Source organism: Vigna unguiculata, chromosome 7, assembly GCF_037176805.1.
Source record: "Vigna unguiculata cultivar grain cowpea cultivar isolate G323 ecotype 2 chromosome 7, ASM3717680v1, whole genome shotgun sequence".
NCBI classification, from domain to species: domain Eukaryota; kingdom Viridiplantae; phylum Streptophyta; class Magnoliopsida; order Fabales; family Fabaceae; genus Vigna; species Vigna unguiculata.
Genome location: NC_140798.1, coordinates 34,167,134 through 34,191,026, shown reverse-complemented (window position 1 = coordinate 34,191,026; position 23,893 = coordinate 34,167,134). Strand labels below are relative to the sequence as shown.

The 23,893-nt window shown below is 33.2% G+C and overlaps 4 protein-coding genes and 2 long non-coding RNA genes across 6 annotated transcripts; 2 read left to right on the top strand and 4 right to left on the bottom strand.

The window, feature by feature from the left end:
* Window positions 1-1,228: 1,228 nt before the first annotated feature.
* On the bottom strand, window positions 1,229-3,887 carry LOC114192002 (trihelix transcription factor GTL2-like). The gene is made up of 2 exons (XM_028081504.2): window positions 3,336-3,887; window positions 1,229-2,924 (listed from the first exon to the last, which is right to left on the bottom strand). Exons 1-2 carry the CDS (start codon window positions 3,797-3,799, stop codon window positions 1,535-1,537), a joined length of 1,854 nt encoding a protein of 617 aa, XP_027937305.1. The 5' UTR covers window positions 3,800-3,887; the 3' UTR covers window positions 1,229-1,534.
* Window positions 3,888-8,273: 4,386 nt separating this feature from the next.
* Window positions 8,274-9,177, top strand: TIM23-3 (translocase inner membrane subunit 23-3). Its single transcript, XM_028081752.2, has one exon. The coding sequence runs from the start codon at window positions 8,364-8,366 to the stop codon at window positions 8,916-8,918; it is 555 nt and encodes a 184-aa protein (XP_027937553.1). The 5' UTR covers window positions 8,274-8,363; the 3' UTR covers window positions 8,919-9,177.
* A 318-nt stretch (window positions 9,178-9,495) lies between these two features.
* On the top strand, window positions 9,496-11,051 carry LOC146884820 (uncharacterized). Its single transcript, XR_014996520.1, has 2 exons — window positions 9,496-10,089; window positions 10,775-11,051. It is a non-coding gene; the product is annotated as an uncharacterized LOC146884820 (long non-coding RNA).
* Window positions 11,052-12,878: 1,827 nt separating this feature from the next.
* Window positions 12,879-15,886, bottom strand: LOC114190390 (protein NDL2-like). The gene is made up of 11 exons (XM_028079248.2): window positions 15,697-15,886; window positions 15,467-15,566; window positions 15,284-15,381; window positions 14,954-15,042; window positions 14,678-14,738; window positions 14,507-14,593; window positions 14,117-14,194; window positions 13,974-14,030; window positions 13,801-13,856; window positions 13,543-13,678; window positions 12,879-13,456 (listed from the first exon to the last, which is right to left on the bottom strand). Exons 1-11 carry the CDS (start codon window positions 15,754-15,756, stop codon window positions 13,217-13,219), a joined length of 1,062 nt encoding a protein of 353 aa, XP_027935049.1. The 5' UTR covers window positions 15,757-15,886; the 3' UTR covers window positions 12,879-13,216.
* Window positions 15,887-19,209: 3,323 nt separating this feature from the next.
* Window positions 19,210-22,483, bottom strand: LOC114189503 (uncharacterized). The gene is made up of 3 exons (XR_003605684.2): window positions 21,845-22,483; window positions 20,363-20,446; window positions 19,210-20,265 (listed from the first exon to the last, which is right to left on the bottom strand). It is a non-coding gene; the product is annotated as an uncharacterized LOC114189503 (long non-coding RNA).
* On the bottom strand, window positions 20,588-21,936 carry LOC114189502 (uncharacterized). Its single transcript, XM_028078081.2, has one exon. It carries the CDS (start codon window positions 21,644-21,646, stop codon window positions 20,747-20,749), a length of 900 nt encoding a protein of 299 aa, XP_027933882.1. The 5' UTR covers window positions 21,647-21,936; the 3' UTR covers window positions 20,588-20,746.
* Window positions 22,484-23,893: the final 1,410 nt, after the last annotated feature.

Genomic DNA, 23,893 nt, shown 5'->3' with positions numbered 1-23,893 from the left:
ATCATGTAAATTAAATTTTAAACACGTTAAACATTTATATTATTTTAAGAAAATACCAGATGTTAAATCAATTCATTTAATAAAATATAAAATACTTTGAAAAGTGGCTTAAATGTTGTTTTGGTTCATAGTTTACCAAGGTAGAATTTTGGTTATATGAAAATTCAGTTACATAATATTGCAATTTTTTAGTGCATTGTTAATATGTTTCAAACTGCATATAGAAAATATTAGCATGTCTATTCATTCATGTACAATTAATAATCATGTTTACTAATAAATTTAACATATATATCATTAAACTCTATTAAAAGTTATTGTTATCAATAAGATAAAATATTAATATTGGACTAACATTGCTTAACTTTGAAATATTAATGATTAAACATGGTATTAAATGTTTACACTGAACAGAATTACACGTCTACTGCTCTAGGTGAATCAAAAATGAATGTAGATGATTAAGATTTAATATTTTTTTACAAAGATTGTTTTATTTAATAAAATATTTTAATTAAATGCACAAAAAGAGTTATTAAATACAAATATTTTTTCTAATATTTAGTTATATGGATAACTTGAGTCTCTCTCTTGTTTAAAATCTAAATACCAAGATGTAAAAAATAGCCTACCCACACAATATAGTTATATAGAAAAAGAATGTAATGTTTCCCTTTATCTCAACACTTACTAACTTATTCTCATTTATTTGTTTTGTTTTTCAAAAGGTTTATATCCCTATCATGTATATACAATTTCTCTATAAATATAATGTAAGCAAACTTATGGAAAATTACTAATTAGTTAATAAATGGATGCAAATAAAACTTGTGTAATAGTTTACTAGTAATTTCCTTTGCATTGCCAAATGTAATGCGATGTTAATAAATGGGGAGATGGAAAATGGATAATTTTGGTGATCTGATGAAAATTCTAAGGATGTGGCCCCTAGCACTTGAGTACAAGATTCATTATTACTTGGTGGGTGACAAAGTTATCCATAATAGTAAAAATTTGAATGTTGGACATTAGAGATAAACCTTATGTTGGCGGGACTTTAGGGTGAGTATACCTAAACTCGTTTTCCCAGTATACTTGGACGAAAAAGACTGATGCTTCCTTTAACCTTTTGTTAGTTCCAGTGACTAGTTACAAAAGTGAAGAATGTCCTAAAGAATGTTTTCCTTCCCCTCCCTTTATTTTTTTAACAGGGTCAATGTCTTCCCCATTAAAACAAATATCAAACATCAATTGATTCCCCTCACTAAGATAAAGTAAAATACAACATAAATATCACACTTACACAGGAATAGAAATATTAATTGTTCTCATTCCTCAAACTAGCTATAGCTGTCGGTGCCACCCAAATTCTAAGCTTTTCGGATATACAATAATCAATTTTATATGCTATATATATATATAGATATATATATATATTATAAAGAAAACCAGCATCAACCAAAAAAACAAAAACACAGAAGTTACAAAAGAGTTGGTACTCGTTATTATTTTTGTGCCTGGACAAATCAATGAATTAAAACTGATCAAAATCCAAAGAAGGTACTTGCATCAAGGTTTTCTCACCTCCATGATCAACCTGCTGCTGCACACTGAAACCACCAGACCCCACTTGAGAAGAAGACTCGGCTCGTGTTTGATCTGGTTGCACTTGCTCCAGATTATTCTCAGGTGGATTATTCGTGTGGCTTTCTGGTTTTTCGGATTGTAGAACAAGTTTTCCTTCATTATAGAGACTGCTCAATTGATGAAAGTAGGGACAAGTCCTTGAGTCAAGGGACCTCTTCTTGTTAACATCCTTGGTTTTTCTGAAGTACTTGTTTATGTTCTCCCACTTCTCTTTGCACCTCTTTGCACTCCTCCTGTATCCTAACTCCGACATCCCTTGTGAGATTCTCTCCCACAGAGGCACCTTGTTCCCTTCCTTCTCCTCATTGCTGTTGCTGTTGTTGCTCACACTGCTGCACCTCAGGTTTATCAGTGCTAACACTTCGTCCTTTGGCCACCTTCTCCCAACATCGTCTTTCTCACCACCAACGTTTGGTGACAAGCTTTTATTCAAAACTGAATTTCTCTCTGCTGGGTTTATGTTATTCTGGCTATTTAGAGAGGAAGAACTAGGGTTGGGCTGAGGAACCTGAACTGAAGAGGAAGAAGTAGAAGGATTCGTAATAAGTTGTAATGTGTCTTGTGCAAGACTGGAGGTAGGGTTTTCTGTTGTAGCTGGGATGTTTTGTGAAGGATTAGGGTTTTTCGTAGTGTGAGATTTTAGGTTTGAACCATTGCTTACTACCTTGAGACTCTTGTTTGAAGCAGGAGGGACTGAGAATTTGTTCAGTATTTGAATAATGTTGGTCTGTCTATCACCTGCAATGGCTTGTTCACGAGCCATCATCTCGAGCTCCTTGTTCATCTTCTCCATCTCTTGCTTCTTCCAAGCTTCCTCTCTCGTGAACTTCTCTTCATCTCTCTTCATCATGTCCTCGAGGAGCTTGTTGTGCATCTCTTCTTGCTGTGCCATCATCTTGTGCACAATGCTCTCACAAAAACCCTTGAACATTTCAAACCTACCGGGCCTCTTTCTCTTGCGTCCCTGATTCTTTTCCGCTGCAGCATCATCATCAACATCGTGGGTTTGTTTTGTGACCGGCGCCTCAAGTTTTCCAGAATCCCCTTCTTCCAAGGGATGGTGGTCCATCTTGTCTTGTTTGTGTTGCTGGGTCTTTTCTTGGGTCCCGAGATGATCAGCACCCCCTTGATGGTAAAGCTGTTCAAGCTCACTGAGGAAGCGATAATTGTTGTTATTCTTGCCGTAATTAATGTTGTTGTTGAAGTATCTACTTTCTTCTTCAAATTTCTCCTTGCACTTCTCTGCACTCCTTTTATATCCAAGCTCTGCCAGCTTCCTGCGCCCACACCATAAATTATATAAATCCAAAAACCAACCATGGAATGAGGCATCTAAGAGCATCTTTGTCTGGAACACGTATAATAATAGACAAATTTGCTTTCTTCCTTCAATTTTCGTCTCTTCCTTCCTCTCGGGCTGAGTGTTTATGTGTGTCAAGGTGTCAGTGTGTGAGCTAAAGTGTAGGTGCACGTGTGCTTTTGTCTACCACATGAAAGGTTTTAGGTAGCACACGATGCAACCACACTGATCAAACACAAAGTGCAGCTCGTAATTAATTTTCTGTTAAAGAATTTATTGTGTTGATTTCTGAGAGAATTGTTGATGAAAAAGAGCTGGAAGAGAGACAATAACAGTAAAAAGGAAGGTATTTAATTGCAAGAATAGTATTAAGTTAATGAACGGTTACCTTGAGACATGTTCCCAAGTGAGTTCTGGGAACCAACTCTCCATGCTAGATCTGATCCTCAAGAGCGCAAGGAGTTCGTCGTTGGTCCAGGGATCAATGAGCTGGGGCAGTTGCTGGTGGCGTTGATCTCTTTGGATTTGGAAGTTCATTGGGACAGTGTTGTTTTGGTCCTTGTGGTGTTCATCTTTGTGAGGAGGGAAAGGGTGCAAGAGAGTGTTGGGTTGGAGTGGGAGTTGATGAGGGTTATAGGGATCAAAATTGGAAGGGAAGGTGGTATTGGGGGTGCCAGAAGCATGAAGAGGGAAAGGTAAGTGAAGGGGCAGTGAGGTCCTTGGAGTTATGAATTGGTGGAACTGGTCAGGTACTCCATCGAACATGTTTGTGTTTGTGTTTTGTGTTGACACTTCTCTCTTCTTTACCTCTTCTTTCCTGTGCTCACTGTAAATTAAAATCAGCAATAGCATACAACCAACTTACAAACCACGCACCAACCTCACTCTCTCTCTCTCTCTCTGTTTTCTGTCTTTCTTTCTCTCTCACATTTATCAAAGAATTTGTCCTTGCATGGAAAGGAAATGATAGCCCACCACCACACCCTTTTGGAAGAAAGTGAACTCACACCCCTAGCTACCAGACAATATTCTGTATAATAATACTGATAAATAAAATAATAAAAGAAGTGTTAATTAGCAGAGAAATTATTAAACACTCTTCCTGGATTAATTATCAAGTGATAACGATATCAATCAAAAGAAAGAATTATTTGTCATGCATCTCTCGCTATCAGGAAAAATTCATGGGAATTAATTGTTAATATTTTAGAAGATGATGATGATTTTGGTAATATATTTTAGAAATGAAAATGTGGTTTTCTTGAAGAGGTGAATCAGAGCACGTTAGAAATAAAAAAGAAGCATATCCAGTGGTTTTTAGCCTTTTTCCCATTTGCAAATAAAATCCAAAGTGATCTTTATGATGCGTTGTTATTCCTTGTAGTGGAAAAAGTTTAGACAGAAGGATGAGAAAATGGATGCGAGTTGAGGGAGAATGATTGGCAGGAGTATATAGAAGAGGATGATGCAGTTGCTTGAAGAAGAGGGAAGTGTGTGACATGATGGGATGCATGATTGGGGATTGGGGAGGACGCGCGTGGAGGGAGAGTGAGGTGGAAAATGGGAGTTGGAAGAAAAAATAAAAATAAAAATAAAATTTTTTGGTTTGGTTGTCACTGGGCCACTCGAATCCTATGCAGTAGCTGATGCTCATGATGGTGTAATTAACGGCATCCGAATGGCAGGACACGTGAAAACATGCAGAGGATGGGACCAATTATTTAAGGATGGGAATCTTCACATGGTACAGAGGATACAGTGCTACAGTACAGCCTCACTCAAAATATTTCAATTTATTGATGGATATGTTGGGCCTACTATTCCATGTAGAGTTTGGATCTAAGAGCGCCAACAATAAGAATATTTCCCCCACATTCAACCATTTACTTTCCCCTTTCCGCCACTTTCTTTGCATTTCAGTCCTCCCTCTCTATCATATTATCACCGCCATCCCTCGGGGGGGTGGGCGAAATAAGAAAAGGGGGGTGGGGTAAGTGGTTAACCAGGTTGGAATGAGTTGTGGAAAGAGATATGTCATAAGTAGCAACTTCTTCTTCTTCTTCTTCTCATTAGATTGCTTCAATCTCCACCCTTCGTACCTCTCTCTACCTGCCAGTTTTTTTTTTCCCCTACAACCTTTTCAGTTTTGACCTATTTCACTCAAAACGGAGGAGGGGGGGCATGCCTTGCTTCCAGCTGCATTTATTTTTATCTTCAAAACCTTTTCTCACTACTTTGTTTGCATTATGCACCTCGTTTTGGAATAGAGTTTTGGTTCCATGTGAGCGTGCCTTTGTCTTCTCCTTCAACCTTTCAATTTTATCTCAATTATTGAAAAACCATTGTGGGCCGAACTTACGTCAACATACCCAAAACTAAAATAAATGGGTCGTCTTTGTGGGCTTCTTTTACTTTTGCAAGTACCGCTGGATAGTTAAGTAAGTAATACAAAGTACACTGTCATGGCTTTTGGATCGCTCATACAACTTCATCTCGGTGGTGAACAAAGTAAATACAATGACAATTTTACAGTTACTAACCCCACTCCCAAAATATCACGTATCTAATCAACTGTTCGTAGAATTTATTTATTTATTTTTGTCGAAATCGACCAGGAAATTTATTGAAGAGCGATTTCGTAATAACAAATGGTTTAAATTTACATCATGCAAATAGGCCTGTGAATTTGTTTATTGCTACTTAGATTTAAATATATATTGTACTATCAAATTCTATAACGTTACTCAAACATAAATCTTATTGAAAACTAAGAATTATCTGTGGCTACTCCTATTCATTTGGTCATCTTATACTCGTTTTTCACGAGTTTCTATTATCCTTTCGTGAATCACAAGGACACTCAAAGGTATACGTTTCTCCCTTTTATTTTAAAATTTATAAAATATTAATTAACAGTTCTTAGATTGTGACCATGGGTGAAACCAATATACATTAATCGTCGGTTCTCAAATGGATAATTCATTCATCTTTTTTAAATTTGTTAACCAATTTATTTCGAGTCACAATGTAAGAATAAGGTAAGGATAATCTGATTTAAATATGATCCAATATCTCTATTTTGCGAAAAAGAAAATGAGTTGAGAACCATCTTTCTTAGTTTTGATATAACTAAATCCATTTATCTTACCAAAAACTTGTCGAGGGTAATCTCTTTTCATTTGTATATACGGCTTAAAATCTTTAATCTATTACAATTTGTTAGAGAGTTAACCGAAAAAAAAAAAACTAAAAAGTCATAAAATAAATAGCTTTTAATAATTAATATATATCAATCATATTGTTTGATGAGGGGAATATACCTATTTTCAATTAGTGTGGTACAAATCATCATTAGATTGTGATTGGCACGTGGATTAAGATTTCTCAACCTAGTCAATCTAAAGATGATATTATCCAAAGTCATTAACTAATTAAATAAAAACAACAAGAGGCACTAAAAACATTCGTAACGCGCCCCCAAAATAGATTAATTCATATATTGTTTCGCTACATAGATACATTCTTAAAATTTTAAAAAAGTGAAATTTAAAAGCTACTTAATTTTTTTTTTTTGTCGTAGTAGAATTTTTTATTAACAGTTTTCTTGTATGCTGAACATTTATAAAATTATTTATAATTGAAAAGTTACCAAAAGAGCTAATAAATAAATATTCAAATTATAAGCAATTCGACAAAATTTAGGAATGCCAAATTTATATTCAAATTTAAATAACGAAATCCCTTTGACAACGTATACAATAATTCGTTTTTAATACTTCTATCTTATCTTAAAGTCTAAGAATGTAAAAGATTATCACACACGTTCTACAAAATGGAACAATGAAGCAATAATAATGAAAAAAATATATATACTAGTGGGACAATATTACTTTACGTCATTAAAATAGCACTCTTCACTTAAAATTGACGTTAATATTCACAGAGTGACGTAATTGTAATTGCAAGAAATATATTATATATCATCACTTACATATTTAACCAATATAAATTATATTTTTAAGGTTATGTTGGGTTTTTTTATTTTTTATTATTTACATTTTTGCGACTTTAGTGCATCATTTTGTTGTGATTGTTTATATAACTTTTTTCTTTTTCTTTGTTGATCTCTCTACACAAGTTATATTGGTAATTGTACTTTTAGGTCAAAAATCGAGAATGGTTCACTCGAACCAAATGTCAAAATAGACTAATTGAACCAAAGATCGAGACGAGTTGATATGGATTAAAATTAAGATGAGTCGTTCAGGCCAAAAATTTTGATCTAGACAAAAGTGTTAAGTTATAACAAAATGAGATATAATAAAATTATTGACTTAATTCAGGAAAAAAAATCCATAAACTAGTCATACAAATTTTTTAATAAGATTTTTTTGATTTTGTGTTCTATTTCTTGTACTCTCCACATGAATCAAATCACATCTCAATCATATTTTAAGTATATTTATCATTCAAGATAAATTGATATTTTTATTATTCAACATTGTACTTTAATATAATTTATTTGACTTATTTTTCTTTCGACAAAATCAAACTTTAAATTCAATTTCCATTTAAAATTATTATCAATAATTGGTTCAAAAATGGAATGAATAGTAGTAAAATATTTAATATCTTTTATTTCTTTTCAAAATTGAATAAAACATTAGTAAAAAAAAAATACTTAACCGAATAGAAGGATGACTATTAAAATCAAATCACACATTTTAATTCAATAAGTTAACGGATTCAAATTAATTGGAGAAAATAAAAATAAATAAAAGAACCTTAAAAAGAGAAATTTTATAAATAGTAAAAATATAATGAGTTTTGTTTTTTTTAAATACCTAAATTAATAATTTTGAAATGAAATACCCAAATGATGTTTTGACTGTCACTCCCTCATTCCTTTTTTAGTATAATTTTTTCTAATAAAAGTTTACCCTTTTGTCTTTTATTTTTTAATTTTAAAGATGACATACTTTGTATTCTGTTCTGTTATACTCTTAATTAACATGAAAATAAAAATATTAGTTATAACAATAGAGAAAAGAATTTAATAACACAAATATATATTGAAATAAGAAAATAAATAAAATAAAATAAATAAGTTGCTTAAATTATATTAAAAATAAAAAATAAACAATTTTCATGATTTTTTTTTAAAATAACTATTATAAATAACATTATATGTATATATATCAGAGAAAGAGAAAGTAAATTCCTAGTTTGGTAACAAAATATATTCTGACTTTGGTGCTGCTTTTGAAAAAGAATAGTAGTGAGGTTATTCATAATATTTATATAAATAAATACAAGTGGAATCTTAAAAACAAGTTAAAATTACAAAACCCTTCATCTTCCTTAAACCCTACGCTGCTTAGACGACCCTCGTATTTTCTTTCATTCACATACGGCGATGGCGGATTCTTCAAGCAACTCCAAGGATAAGAACAACACGCGCCTCTACCATCCCTACCAGGACCTCAACGTGCCAATCCAAAAGCTCTATAACCTCCCCACCGCACCGGAGCACCTCTTCTCGGAAGAAGCCGCCAGGACCCACCGCTCCTGGGGCGACAACCTCCAGTACTACACCGGCACCGCCTACCTCTCAGGTGCAATCATCGGCGCCGCCAGAGGCACCGTCCAGGGCCTCCGCGAGGCCGAGTCCGGCGACTCCCTCAAAATCCGTCTCAACCGAATCCTCAACTCGGGTGGCCACGCGGGCCGCAAACTCGGCAACTCGCTCGGCGTCCTGGGCCTCATCTTCGCCGGCCTCGAGAGTGGGATGATCCACGCCAGGGGCACCGATGACTTAGTCAACAGCGCCATCGCTGGACTCGGCACCGGAGCACTCTACAGGGCCGCCGCCGGACCTCGATCCGCCGCCATTGCCGGCGCAATCGGAGGGATCGCCGCCGCCGTGGCGGTTGGAGGGAAGCAGGCTTTGAAGAGATACATACCAATCTAGCGAATGATTAGGTTAAGAGAGTAAAATGGGGACGGTAGCACAAATTACACTAATACTTTTAAATTGTTTCTCTTTATTACAATTTTGTTGCTGTAGCACAGTACAGTGTTTATTGCCATTAGCTTGCAATTTGTAAAGTCTCCCCGTGTATTTAGTTAGAGCACAATTCAATTATTAAGAAATCTCTCTGTACTCATTCCCAGCTAATACAGAAATTGTGCTAATTGTTACACAACCAATGTGATGAAAATTAACTCGACATGCATGACCCGGTACTTTTTACATGTTTGTTTCGATTTAAACTCTTCACACATGGAATCCAGTCCAGAGTTTTTTTTTCTTAGAATATAAATAACTCAAATTCAAAGTTAAGATGTGTGCGAAATATTAAATAAATAATAAAATTTAATTAAATTAAAGAGATTAAATTTACGTATTTTAAGAGATGAATAATTAAATTAGTTCAAAGTTTCGAAATGTACGAATTCTAAATTTCATTGAAAGTTAAATGTGTGTTCGTTTCGGTGTATTTAGGAGATGGATTAGGAGGTATAAAGGTTGTTCGTTTAGCATGATATCCAGGCGAGGTTTGGGAAGAATTTGAAGGATACGTTGATATTGTAATCCCGCTTAATAAGATGGGATTTGAAGGAGAGTTCTATTAAAAGACCCATTTATCCTCATCAAATTAAATTATTCACGTGTTGTGCAATGCTGGTGGCCTGAGAATTTGAGAAATCCCCTACGCTTCGTGCCCTAGAACGGATATGATTCAGCTTACTTGTGCCTTGGAACGGATCTAGTGCAACTTGGATAAGCTTGGAATCAATCCAGAAGTAGCAGATCCGATCTCCAACTGTGGAATCGATCCAATGAAGCTTGGAATCGATCCAAGAAGTGGCGGATCCGATCCCTCCATGCGTGGATCGTGAGTTGCTGGAGTTGGCACATTGAGGAACTTTCTTGGCTCATGGGAGAGTGGATTGGAGAAGTTCTTGGCTCATGGGAGAGTGGAATCGATCCGTGATTTCGGATCCCATCCATAGTCGAAGCTGTTTTGTTGTGGGTGTATGAACTGTGTTCCTTTTTTGCAGGTGGTGTTCGACGATGGGGTACTGATCTTTGCATGCTCTCTCCAACAATACACCACATCATGGGAAGTGATGTACTGGTACTAATTTTTAAATTTCAAATAAAATGATATTCACAATTGCTTGATAAAATTTATTTCAATACTATGATTATAAATAATTTATCTTATTAATTTTTTTGTAAATTATTTATTTAAAGTGTATCATTAAATAAAAAATTTAAAAATTTATTAAACTCATACAAACACAAATTTATACTACTTATTACATAAGGGTAAAATGGTAAACTCTCTTTTAAATATATTAAAACATTTTTTTAATCTATTATATTAATCAAATCACTCACTAATTCTCACAAACTTTACTACTAAATTCACTTATAATCACCTTTAAATCTCTTTAAAAAAAACAACATACCATTCACTTTCAAATTCACTCAAACCCATCCTCTCCCCCTCTCTCTCAAATCCATCTTTGGAAGTGAACAAAGCCTAAGGGACCAAAAACATATTTAAGCCAAAAAATAATTGCTTCATTGTAATACTCCATCCAAACACATCATAAGACAATAATGTTATGAGTCTTTATTATTATATAGTGTTTAACTTAGTCTATTTTATCCCATGTGAGACTTTTGATTCACACTTGGACTATTCCCAATAATCTCTCCTCAAGGATGAGTTCTTTTTTATTTTTTATTTTTTTTCCTATGATATATTTTCCTTCATGTGTATGGTGACCCCCTTTTTGGTTGTGATTATGCAGTCAGTTACTTCGGTGAACCCTTCTTGGTTATGATTATGCGGTCAGTCACCCGAACCATCAGCTCTATATCACTGATGGGTTATATTTTTTCATATATGGATTATGGTTATTTGAGAGGTTGTGGTTCTATATATATTTGACATTAGTCTTATGCATATAAGACATTTGACACCATTTTTACCCCAAAACTTTAAGACAATGGTGTTATGGTTCTTTATTCTTATATAATGTTTAACTCGTCTATTCTATTCAATGTAAAACTTTTGACTTACACTTAGGCTATTTCCAACTGTCTATACCCCCGAGTCTAGATTAAATTGAATCGAGATGTATTTGTCCCTAATTGAGACTGAAATGTACCTTAGACTCAACTGACACATCATCAGACAAATCTCGAGTTCGGATTCTATTATGAGTAGTCTTAACTTAATTTTCTTTATTTGTACAGACTATTAGTATATTAACAATATTATATAGAAGTAATATTATATTAATATTGATATTCTTTATCTTAAAGATCTATTATAAAATATATTTTAGGTATAATTACTGATTTGGTACCCCAACTTTTTCGTTAAGTTCAATTTGGTACTCAAACTTTTGGTTTGTTCAATTTAATACCCCAATTTTCTAAAGAGATTCAATTTGGTCTTCTCCGTTAAGTTGGAATTAACACTGTATCCCTACAGGACATGTGTCAAGCCATGAAATTTTATTTTATTTTTTTTTCAATTTTTTTTTTCAAAAAATTTTAAAAGTGCCACGTGTCAGTTTATCATCGTGCCACGTGTCAGCTTACAATCATGCATGTGGTCGTGTAATAGTTGTTTTTAATTTAATACCCTAATTTAAATTTTTGGTTCAATTTAGTACCCCAATTTTTTAAAATGATCAAATTTCGTCCTCTCCCATTTGAGACCAAATTAGTAAATACATGTTATAATTTCGTCCTCTCCCATTTGAGATCAATTTAGTACCCTATATATACATGTTACAATAACTTTTTCTAATATATACATCAAACCATTTCACCTAAATACTTAAATTATTTTATTTTTTACATTTTAACCTTTGTAATTTTTTACACATGAAATTTTTTATACTTGTAGAAAATAAAATAATTTGTATATTTAGGTGTAGTGATTTGATGTATAAATTCAAAACAATTATTTTAACATGTATATATAAATTATAATTAAACTTAGTTACTAATTTGGTCTCAAATTGGAAAGGATGAAATTGAATCATTTTAAAAAATTGAGGTACTAAATTGAACCAAAAATTTAAATTGGGGTACTAAATTGAAAACAACTATTATCACTGCCACGTGTCATGATTGTAAGCTGTCATGTGATACGATGATAAACTAACACGAGACAGTTTAAAATTTTTTTGAAAAAAAATAAATTATTTTGAAAAAAATAATTTTAAAAAAAAATTAAAAAAATTAAAAAATTCCATGGCTTGACACGTGTCCTGTAAAAAAAATGATTTTTTTAAAAAAGAAATTTAAAAAATTTAAAAATTTCATGGCTTGACACGTGTCCTGTACGGACACGGTGTTAACTCCAACTTAACGGAGATGACCAAATTAAATCTCTTTAGAAAATTGGGGTATTAAATTGAACAAACCAAAAATTTGGGTACCAAATTGAACTTAACAAAAAAATTGAGGTACCAAATCAGTAATTATACCTATATTTTAATTATATTATTTCACTATTCATAATGTTAATAAATTAATACATAAAAGTATTTTCTATTAATTTTTTTTTTCAGAATCTTGTTTGATCTCATTTACATATTAGTTTAGTTTAAGAAATTAATTTCATTTTTCTTAATTTATTTCTCCTAATAGTACTTAGGGACAAATTTTACCTTTCATGGGCCAAAAGAAGGGCTTTCCAAACTTTGACAGCTATTTAAATTTCTTGGGTCCAAATTTGCTAACACAAACTTATTAAAAAGTAAAACTTTACCTTTTAAAAACCTACCTTTCACCTATTGTCCAAAATAATTGACAATGTTAGAAGGCGCATATGATTAAACCCTAAAAAAAGGCTAAAAGCAAAAACAAGTAATGTTGCGAGTCCGTAAACCGTAATAGTGAAAGGGGAAAGTTAATCCATATATATTCATTACAAGAAATCAACATCAGTAACAACAAACAGACCTCATTGCTTAAACCTGAAAAGCAGTAAGGTGAGAGATCTATCTCAAGAAACAACATGATTAGTAAAAAGAATAGTCCTATTGTAAACTATAAAAAATAAAGATAAAGATAGCTCCTACTTTTTTACATTTGTAGGAAAAACAGCCATTTTGCAAACAGGATCATTAGTCCTCCAACACAATCAAAGAATATCCTACACTAGCCATATATATTATATATTATGTGCAATGATTTAGCTCATTCCACTGCAGTATTGGGGCTGGCCAAAGTTAGATTTCAACATCAACTCGGGTTCTGATGGGCTTCAGCTTAATACCTAAACTCTCAGGGGAGAGGAGTTCTGGTGCTATGCATGAATGACTAGAGGGGCTTGCTGGGTTTGACCCATTGCTGGAAGAGGAAGCACCATGTGTTTGTCTGTGGTAGCCATAACCCATTAGGAAACACTCCAGTGGTGTTATCATGGAATTTGGGTGCTCTTCTGTTACTAATGAACCACAAGCTTCAACCTGAGCATGAATATTAAATTCACCATGTTATTTCTACTAGATTATATATATGTTGACTTATATAATGAATGGATTATATTATCTACCTCAACAAGCGCACAGTTTCTGTTGTCCATTTTTGTGCTCATGTACACAGATTCTGCATGGAATGGACTGCTCTCTCCTGCAAATATAAGTGTCTTACATTGCAGTTCCTTCAGACCCTCAGTGAGGTCATGCCTTCTGCAAGAAGTTAACCGTGGTAAAAAATCACAGAAACAATAATTTTTATAACATGCCGGTTCAAATTCTAGTTGTAGAAAACAATGTTCTAACAACTTAAGTGAACTTCATAAACAACTTACGCATTGATTGCTTGGAGAAATCGCATAACATTCAAACTTTGTCTTTCATCTAGAAGCTGCAATATGGCATCAGAAAAGACGATCAGCTAGTGAGAGTTCTACAGATACAAATTATGCAAGTACTCAAGGAAAATTAAGTGTACTAGTTGTTACTAAAACTGAAATATTCATACCCTTCGGCATGTTAGTATTATGTCCGATTCTGCTCCCTGAACATTGCCCCTAAGTTCCTATAACAAATGCAGAGAAGTAATAAAATATACAGCAACGATTCCACCTTCACAAAGAGGGATGAGGGAAAGCATGGGAAAAATACCTTACTGAAGTAACGTTGCAGAAGACATTCCTTCAGTAAACCGCACATACCATAAAAGTATAATAAATTCATCAACACCTGCATGAATGGTATAAAAAAAATCTTAGGCAGACCTTATATTTACAAGGGTAATGAGTTCTTTTTAATTTTTTGGTTGCTTTAAAAGTTTCAAGCTTCTATGAAATTGGGATATGATGACCAATTATGCTGACATTGGACTTATTGCTATGTCAGACACACATGATAGACTTAAGTTTTCTTAATGTTCTGTAGCATACAAAAAAGGTGCGCATCCTTGACAGTTAATGTTTTACTAAACGCCTTAATCCAGATACAAATACTTCAGTAGACAACATAAGATAAAAGAAAAAGATAACAGAGATATTAAACCTTGTTGTATAGCCATTCAGTCCATGAAGGAGCTTTACAAATAGGTGAAACAAGAATCAGTCCAAGCACTCGTTCTTTGTATTTCATCTGTCAAATTAGAAAAAAGCACCACGGTTCACTACACTGGATTTTTATGGTAGATGAAGTTATAATTCACACATGGTAACTTACAGCAAATAGAGTGAGAACGTAAGCACCAGCTGTTACACCCAAGCACAGAACCTCCCTTAGCCTGATTTAAGAGGGTTTTGGATAAGGGTTAAAATCCTAAACCAAGTAAGAATATCAAAGAGGCTCGTTTCAGTAATCTAAAAATATATTCAACAACAAATACTTAAAGTTCCTTTACATAGACCTAAGACACATCCGCATCGATGCACAGAAAGATATCACTTTCTTCCTAGTAAAACATTAGGGGATATTTTGAACATCAGATGTTGAACATACCCAAAGAAATCAAGGACTTCTGCAATCTGGTCAGCAAGGTCATCGACGCAAAGCAATGGTTCATCAGAAGAAATGACATCAGCTCCCAACTGCAATAACTCTTAAACAAATGATAAGAGAGTCAAATTAGACACCAGGAGAAGAGAACACCCCAGACATTCTACATCCAAGTCAACTCTAATACGCAAGTTACATTCATTTTCACAACATTGAAAGGTGCCAAATAATTTATAATGTAAAAGGACAGAGTCACATAGAAAAGCCTATCTGCACATACATAACTCCGAACATGAAACTTGGAAAAAAAAGAACGAGAATGCAAATACCGACCTCATGCCCAGGAGCATCAATGTGATAAATGCAGAAGTTATGAAGCAACAAAGAAGCTGCATCTGGACAGAACAACAGTCCCTGGAAACAAGACACATCTGAAAAAAACCAAAATCATTCATATTCATATTCATATTGAATAGATTATAAACAATAAGCAAGAAAATAGAAACAAGAGATTACAATTGAGGGCGACGTCCGGGTAGGTTATGAGAGCGGGTTTTTCTTGATCTCCACATACAAGCACAGACAAAGAACCTTTACTTGTTTTCACCGTGCATTCCTGCAAAAGTATAATCTATGTTAAGTACATGGTTATCATAGAAACTCCATTACACCATGTCAAAACTTGGAGAAGAATAAAATGAAATCACGGTTCTCTTCACAGTTAGCACGTGATAAAGTGGCATTACCTTTCCTCCCAAAGGTATCAAATCAATGTCAATGGACACAGAGTCGCTTGACTCGCCCATGACTGCACTCTCTATACATGAAATGCTCACACACCTTAATAATACTGATGATGTTCGCAACCAGCCTCTCTTTTCTTCTCTTCTCTTCCCATTCGTCGGTGTCAAATTACTAGCACAACCTCCTTATTTCAAGGGAACCACACAACTGACCTTAGTAAATAGTCACAACTTATCACAGTACGAGAATTTACGGTCCTTGTACTGTGTCGTGTGTCCCTCAAGTCAGTGACCGTTGGAATGGGTTAAAAGACAATTATTTTAAAATTTAGTTCTTTATTTATTCATTTTCATTACCTTCGCGTTGCTGCTATTCAGAAATTAGTTGAGTCAATTTATATAGCATAGGTAGAAAATTCATTGTTCATTTTCAAGAGTTTTAATCAAATAATGTCTTACTCTCGTACCTAATAATTTTCACTTATGGTTTTGGTTAAAATATGTTGTTTTGCAGAATTTGTGTCTGAGCTGGCATGGGCATGGGTTTGAAGGAGAGAAGAGAAGAGTGTGAACATTAGCGGCGCACATGTGAGGGTAACTTATAGCATAATATATAAATAAATGAAATTGGAAAATGGTGGGGTTTTTGGTAATTTCACAAAGGTAGCATCATTATACAGCTGTAGGCCACCTGGAATTTTGTTCTCAGAGAAAGCTCTCCACTAACATATGATCAGACGCCAGCTCATTCATGTTTTTGGTACATCTATATTACTCCACCATTTAAATCTAATCAAAATTCTCCAAACATTTATATTTTAATAAGATATTTTAGACTAAATCCACTTTTTTTTTTCATTTTATCTATTTTCGTTCACAGTAGTGCATTCTGAAAATAATTATATTCCAAAGTTAAATAATTTCAAACAAAAATATTCTGAAAACGAAATGGAATAAACTATCTTTTTTAGTTTAATGTATATATTTATTTTGTGCGACTTTCTCACCAAGATTCTAATCTAACCATCCGGTTGGTAGTTCAGAATATAATTTTTTTCGTTCTTTATTTCACTAAAAGCAAGCAAGCCCCGCGATGTATATAAAATTTTGTTAATACATTGTTATTTTCCGCACAATTTCAAACCATTTTGCAAAAGGGACTCAATTTATAACATTTTTGCCTATGATGTTAATTGCGACATATATTTTAATGAATGAACGTTGCTGATTTGAAATTGTGTTGCAACAATCACTCCTGATTGGAAGGAGAGAGTGAATATTGTGATGGAGTTCACTGGGAAATGGAACTAACTAACTAGTTAGGCCATGCATGGTGATTGATTGGTCCGTGAAATGAAAAGGAACTGAACACGGCTTTTCCTTTATCCCGGTGATCACGGTCTCGTGACCAGCAACTTCCCATAAATATTCAAGCATATGGGTATGGAACCACGAACTCAAATACAAAACACTTTTCTTGTATTATAAATCAAATCAAATAAACAACCTTATTGCCATGTTACGTAAACATGTTGACTCTGCAATTCACATCATAAAATTCTCCTTACACAATGCCACAACTATTATTCCTTTTCTGTATCATTCAGATGCCTTTCTTTGTCCATTCTCAATTTGCAAGGCAAAATTGATGGAGCACCAAGCTTAAACATGTATAATTCTTCGTTAAGCAACAAGGGCTGAGTAAAGTAACATAATGTGAAAATGTGGCTAGAAATGTAAGTATACGTTAGCAGTAGTTGATGATGTCGAGAGTGTTGACGTACAAAATTGCAGGATCAGCTTTCGTGGCGGCACGGATCAAGACCAGACGCTGTTTGTGTCTGTTCCGTGCAGTACAGACAGGACTTTTTTTTTTTTACCTAAAAAATTTCATTCAATTTTTTTATTTATTATAAATCATATTGTAACTATTTTCTAACTCTTTTTAAGTGAATCTTTGAAACTTTCATCTTTGAATTACATATGCATAACGGTTTATTCTTTCTGAGTTTTTAACGACCACGGTAAGATATATAAGTTTTCTCAAAAGTTTCATTTGTTGAACCTTTTTTTCTGGAACATGCACTGATGTCTTGTTCTCTCTTTTATTTTATTTTCTAAATTAGTTAGGTGAAAAAAATATGCACACCCTTCTACGTGCCCATTAAAAAAAGTTGCTCTTGTTTGTCAGTTTCTCTTTTTTGTGTACCCATACCATCATTAAAAATAGAGGACAAATTCTACTTTTTACAAATTTTTGTACAGTAAATAAATAAGGAGAAAACAGAGAATATGTGTGATTAAATTGGTGATATGATAAAAAGAGTAACATCGCAAAAGATTAGTTCTAAAAATAGTATAACTCTTTCAAAAATTTCCACTGTAAAAGTGTCACAAAATATAAATGAAAAGAAAAAGCTATTTTTATGTCGAAAACTTTTGAAAAGTCACATAAAGTTTAGTCGTAAAAGTTGAGAATGTAGGTTTGGTCCTGAACTCGTCTTAGTCCAAATTGTCTTTGTCAATAAGAGGTTAAGTTGTTTTGATATTTTTTTATACCTTTTGCATTTTTTAAGAAAATTCTTGAATAGTTAACCATTTCAGTTGTGTAAAAAACCATTTTAAAAAAATTGTTTGAAAGAAACTTCAAATAAAAACCTTTCAAGTTCCTTGTTTCTCCTCTCTTTTCTTTTCTTGCCTATGTAATTTGTCCTCTTGTCGTCCACTCTTATCGTAGTCATTTCTTTTAATTTTAAAAGGTAAAAGATACTAAACAGTTTCTATTTTAATTTTGAAATTAGTATTATTCTTATTTTGAGATTTAATTTTAAACAAACAGAAAAGTGGACCAAATGACCAGGGAGGAATATGACTGAAAATTATATGACAAGCATGAGAGGAGGCTTTGTATTTCTTTAAATTATACAGCTTATTTTTTATTTTCAAAAGTTCAACATGCCTAACGTTTATTTAAATTTTTACTTTATACAACGTATTTTTTAATAACTTAATGAGCTTGTACCCTTATATAAATCAATGAATGTAAATTTTAAATGAAACAATAAAAAAATAAATATAAAAAAGATTATGCTAAAAGTAATAATATAATAATAATAATAACAATAGTATAGATCTTATATTTATCGAAATAGATATATTTGCAAAACTTAAATGAGTTAAAATAAGAAACTTTTAATCAAATATGTTTTTAAATTCTTAATCTAATTTATTCAATGACTATTTAACTTAAATGTGATGACTGTAAATAAAACATTCTCTTAAAACAGTGTAGCAGTCACCATTTTTTTCCTCCGACTAATGTAAGGTTGATTGTTATCACAGGAAGAACATTAAATAGATGGAAATTAAACTGGAAGATAACATGCACAAAAAAAGGGTAATCTCTGATACGAGCAAGATTTTAAAAGCAGTAGGACCGTGGCCAAATTTGGTAATGACACAAGATAACCGTACAGTGATAAATATGGAACATACAACTTACAAGTAAGAAACATAGAAGCATGAGTGCATGTGTATGAGTTTATTTATGAGGGATCAAAGCAGTAGCAGAGTAATAAGAGTGCTCGATGCACAAAGAATACACAAGTATGCAGAGTTTGCCTAGGTATTACAGTAAAAGCATAGGAACATCAAATATCACCTACTTTTACACCAACATTTCAAATCACCCGTTTCAAATATACATGCTCTATCACATTCCTCCTTTAAATCATTTCATGACACAATTTATAATGAATAATTGAATATAGAAACAAAGATGCAGAAAATCAAGAGGATGCATTGTCAGAAGAGATTTTCTTCTTCCATTAAGGACAACACTATATACAATCTCCAAAGTGACAACACCATTAGGTAGCTTCTCTTGCACATCTCCTATACATGTATAATGTACTTCCTCCTTACCTTTACATAGAAGAGAAAATTTCAACCAAGCGTTCATTAACAAATGTTCTTCCCATGTCAGCATCTACAGTCACGTTGGAAGATCAATACTGCTGAAAGTTATTTTATGGAATGAATATAAAGGAAAACATATGAGCTGTAATGTAAGTAAAACAAAAACTGCAGGTGATAGGGTATAAATAAATAACAGTAGTATAGTTTTCTGTTCTGTTTAGATTGTGGAATATTTCTTACACGAGCATCTGAAACAGCAGCCAAGTGTCTTACAAGAAATTTAACTGTTAAATTTATTCGTGTTGCTTAATTTGTTCGACAGAATCACACAGCAGACAGGCTGCAGGATGAAAATAAAACAAATTCTGGATTTAACTGTGAAGGAATACAAATCAGAGCTTCATATAGAGAGTCACGAATCAGATTTTAATATATTCTCAGGTTAATTAACAGATAGTTTGAGTAAAGACATCAATCACATGCCATGATTCATCTTCATATGGTATATAGAAAGATACCTGGTTTCTCAGCACGAAAATGAAAAATAAATAAATCAATATGTACCAAGATATCAGACATCACATCAGAGAGTAGAATATTCCACCAAGAGAAGGATTCCATAGCCCGATAATAGTGTGAGACTATCTTAGTTTCCTGAAATATAGTAAAGCTATGTGGATTATTATAACACAAGAAGAGATGTAAAGTATCATTCATTCTAATTCATCGTTCTCTTTCTCCCACATGCTACCTTCTTCTTCAACCTTAACTGCCCCTGGATTGTTATTGTATCTCCGTAGCAGATAATGAGCATTAGTATTTTGCAGGTTTATATCTGAAATAAGAAATCAAAAGAATATGTACTAGAATAACACAGAGCAAACTATGGACAAAGTGTTTTTGTAATAAAGATATCATAAAATTAACACTTGAAGATAAATATACAGCCAATTGGAGAAAAAAAATGTCCATGATCTGTTCAAATGCACAGATATATTGAGGTATGAATTTAAGGGTAGAAACGATACAACAAAAGTACTCATCTTTAATCAAGTGTAAAACAATCACATCGTTGATAACCCACAACTCACTAAATGGTCTGTTAGTATGGTGAGTATGGTGGATTTCTACAACTCTAGTCGTTCTTCCACGCGTATAAAATATGGGAGAAGCCAAGACCTTGTGACTTGGTCTCAGAAAACCTCTGAGAGAACGACCACTGCAGCACATTTGCATCAGAAAGGGGTTGCCCAGCCCACAATTTTTCCTCGGAAATGCATGTTCTGAACATAAAGACAGCATTTCCAAGAGATGTGCCAAAGAGCCAATTATAAACATCCCAGAAAACTTCAACTGCAAGGCCATCCACCAAGATGGTATGGTTTCCCCTAAACTTCCACTTCAGCCTCTTCACCTGCATCACCGTTTTGCTATCTATGCGAATGATGAGGCACGGATCAGACACCCCTGAAGTGTCACATTCTATGACAAGATCATGAATCTGACCATTGTCACAGAACACAGCCTTATTACCAAACATCTTCTTGCCAAAAACATGTTCTTTTTTGGCAACAAACACTGCATTAGAGGGTAATGGGATGGCACTGGACTTCTTGAAGGCCTCTTTCCTCAAATCTCCGAGAAGGAGAACCATTTGCCGATCTACAACTACTCCTACATAAAACCCCTCCAAGGGTTCAGGGCCAACACCAAATCTAGCAGAAGAAAGGTCCCAATACACATCAATCTTACAAGAATAAGCCTCTAAGCTCTTACTACCCCTTCTCTTGGAAAACACCCAGGGCTTGATATCCACCTTACACAGACACTGATTTGACGAATCATCGATCCCAACGCTGAGCCCTTGCCCCATCAAGCTCTTACTCCACGTGATGGTTATCAAGCAGCACTTACCTCTTATCCGGCATTGGTAAACGCAGATAACTAGATTCTGTGCAGTTTTGCTCGCGTTTGAAGATGAAGAATCTGCAACCTGAACTGCATTTTCACCAAAGCATGAAGGGAAGTCCTTCATTTTTTTCTTTCCTCAAACAGCAACCAACCACAACCGAATTCAATTTCGAACCTTTTTGGCAAACAGAACAAAAGTAGACAACAAATGTTCTCTCTCTCTCTCTCTCTCTCTCTCTCTAGCACACACACATAAACACACTCTCTCTATATATATCTGAGGATAAGGCAGAAGGTGCAGAGAGGTAAGAGAGAGTGTTACCTTGATGGATCAGAGATGCAGTACAAGGCATATCAGAGAGTGTTGAAGAGATGGGGTCTTAGATTGGAACCCATGATTCTATCCATCTGTTTTTGAGAGAAGAAGAGCGGAAGAGGCGCGTGCAGGTACAAGACAAATTTGGCGGAATGTAGAGAGTGAAAGGGGGTCACAGAGAAGAAGACAAAAAGCAGACTTGTTTCACTGTCAATGCCAAAAATCAATCTCCAAGAATTGATTTTTTTTGTTCAAAAACAAAAACAATGATAATAGTAGAGTGTGTGTGTGACTCTATTCTATGCCTACAATTATGGTTTAAGATTTAGCATAGAGGAAAAAAATAGACGGTGACAAGCCAAAGAAAAGAAGGGGACAATGCGGAAGAAAATGGTAACTGGGTGGAACTAGGAAGGCTGAATTGTGAGAGTTACTCTACACTGGTTAAAGTTAAGAGGGGAAAAGAAAGTTTTTTTTTTTTTTTTCTCCTATGGTTTGTGTAGTTGCTTTTGCCCGACAAGCACACATGAACCAACAAGAGATTTCTCAATCAGAATAACAAAAATGAAATACTATTATTATGTTTAGAGTGAATAGTCAATGAATGTAAATTCCCTTTATTTGGCATGTATGTATTCAAAGGGAAGGAGAGTGAGTGAAAGGTTCAGGTTGAGAAGGAGTTCTTTGAAATTGGACCCCACACTCTCTTGTAAAAATCCAAGCTCCTTCTTCTCTACCCTTCTTATAAGTCATTTTTTTCATTTTTTATGATAGAAATTTAAGATGACCAGGAAGTTTCGCGTATAAATAATTAAAATGATATATATATATATATATATATATATATATATATATATATAAAATAATATATATAAATATATATATATATATATATATATTATTTTGCAGATTTTTAGTTAAAAGTAATATTCTAGTTTTATATATTGGTTTGTTTACCATTCATTGGTATTGAATCTTAGGTTTCTCTTCTTAACAAATTTTAAGTGTAAAACTTTAAGTCACATATTGGTCAGAAGACGAATAATATATAAATAAAATGATTTAGTTCACAACTTATTATTAATGTTGAATATTCTTGTATCTTCCATTCTCACAGTTCATCCAAACAACGTGAAATGTTTTGGTTTTTTATATGATCAAAAGTTCAAAATGAATTTAAACTTTTATATTAGATAAAAAAGAAATAATATATAAATAATAAAACATATAAATTTGTTTTTTATATAAATTTAAATTTAATTACTATTTTGGTTCATATATTTCGGAATTTGATTCCTTTGGTTACAATATTTTTTTTTAAATCAAGTCATTTATTTGTTAAATTGATTAAATATGGTCTCTTATATTAAATTGACATTAACTATATTTAAAAGGTGACCACATATCAACCGAATAAAAAATTAATTAATAAGTTAGTCTCTTATTCCGTCAATGTCATTTTCCATGAATCCTGAGAACAAATTCAAAAGTAACAAGTGCATTTATGTGTCCACATCCGACGATGCAATAAACAAAATTTAAGATCTTATATATGTGATCTTAGATTTGAGGGAGTCGATCTTGGATCTCAAGGAGACCATTTCATTGAGATTGTAAAAAAAGATTTGAACTCACACATGACACATGATAAGTTCTTTACAATATTAACACTGATTTCGCAAAAAGTATCAGGTTATCTCTATTTATAAAATATAGAAACTCAATTAAATTAAAAAAAAATATAGTGATCAAAATAATAACTAAACATTTTAATAGACTAGTCCATGATAAGCTTCCAAATGGTCTTAATGTCAATTTTAAAAAAATCACATTAAATCGATGTATCATAAAATAAAACTCGATTAAAAAAAAAGTATTAAAACCAAAATAAATCTAAATCTAAAATATAAGATAAAAATAGTAATTAGTCCTATAAATTTATTCATAATTCACCTATCCTCTCGTTTAACCCACTAAAAAACATCACATATTTTTTCTTAAATTTTGTTAACACATACATTTTTAACAAATGAATGACTAAATTTGAAGGACAAG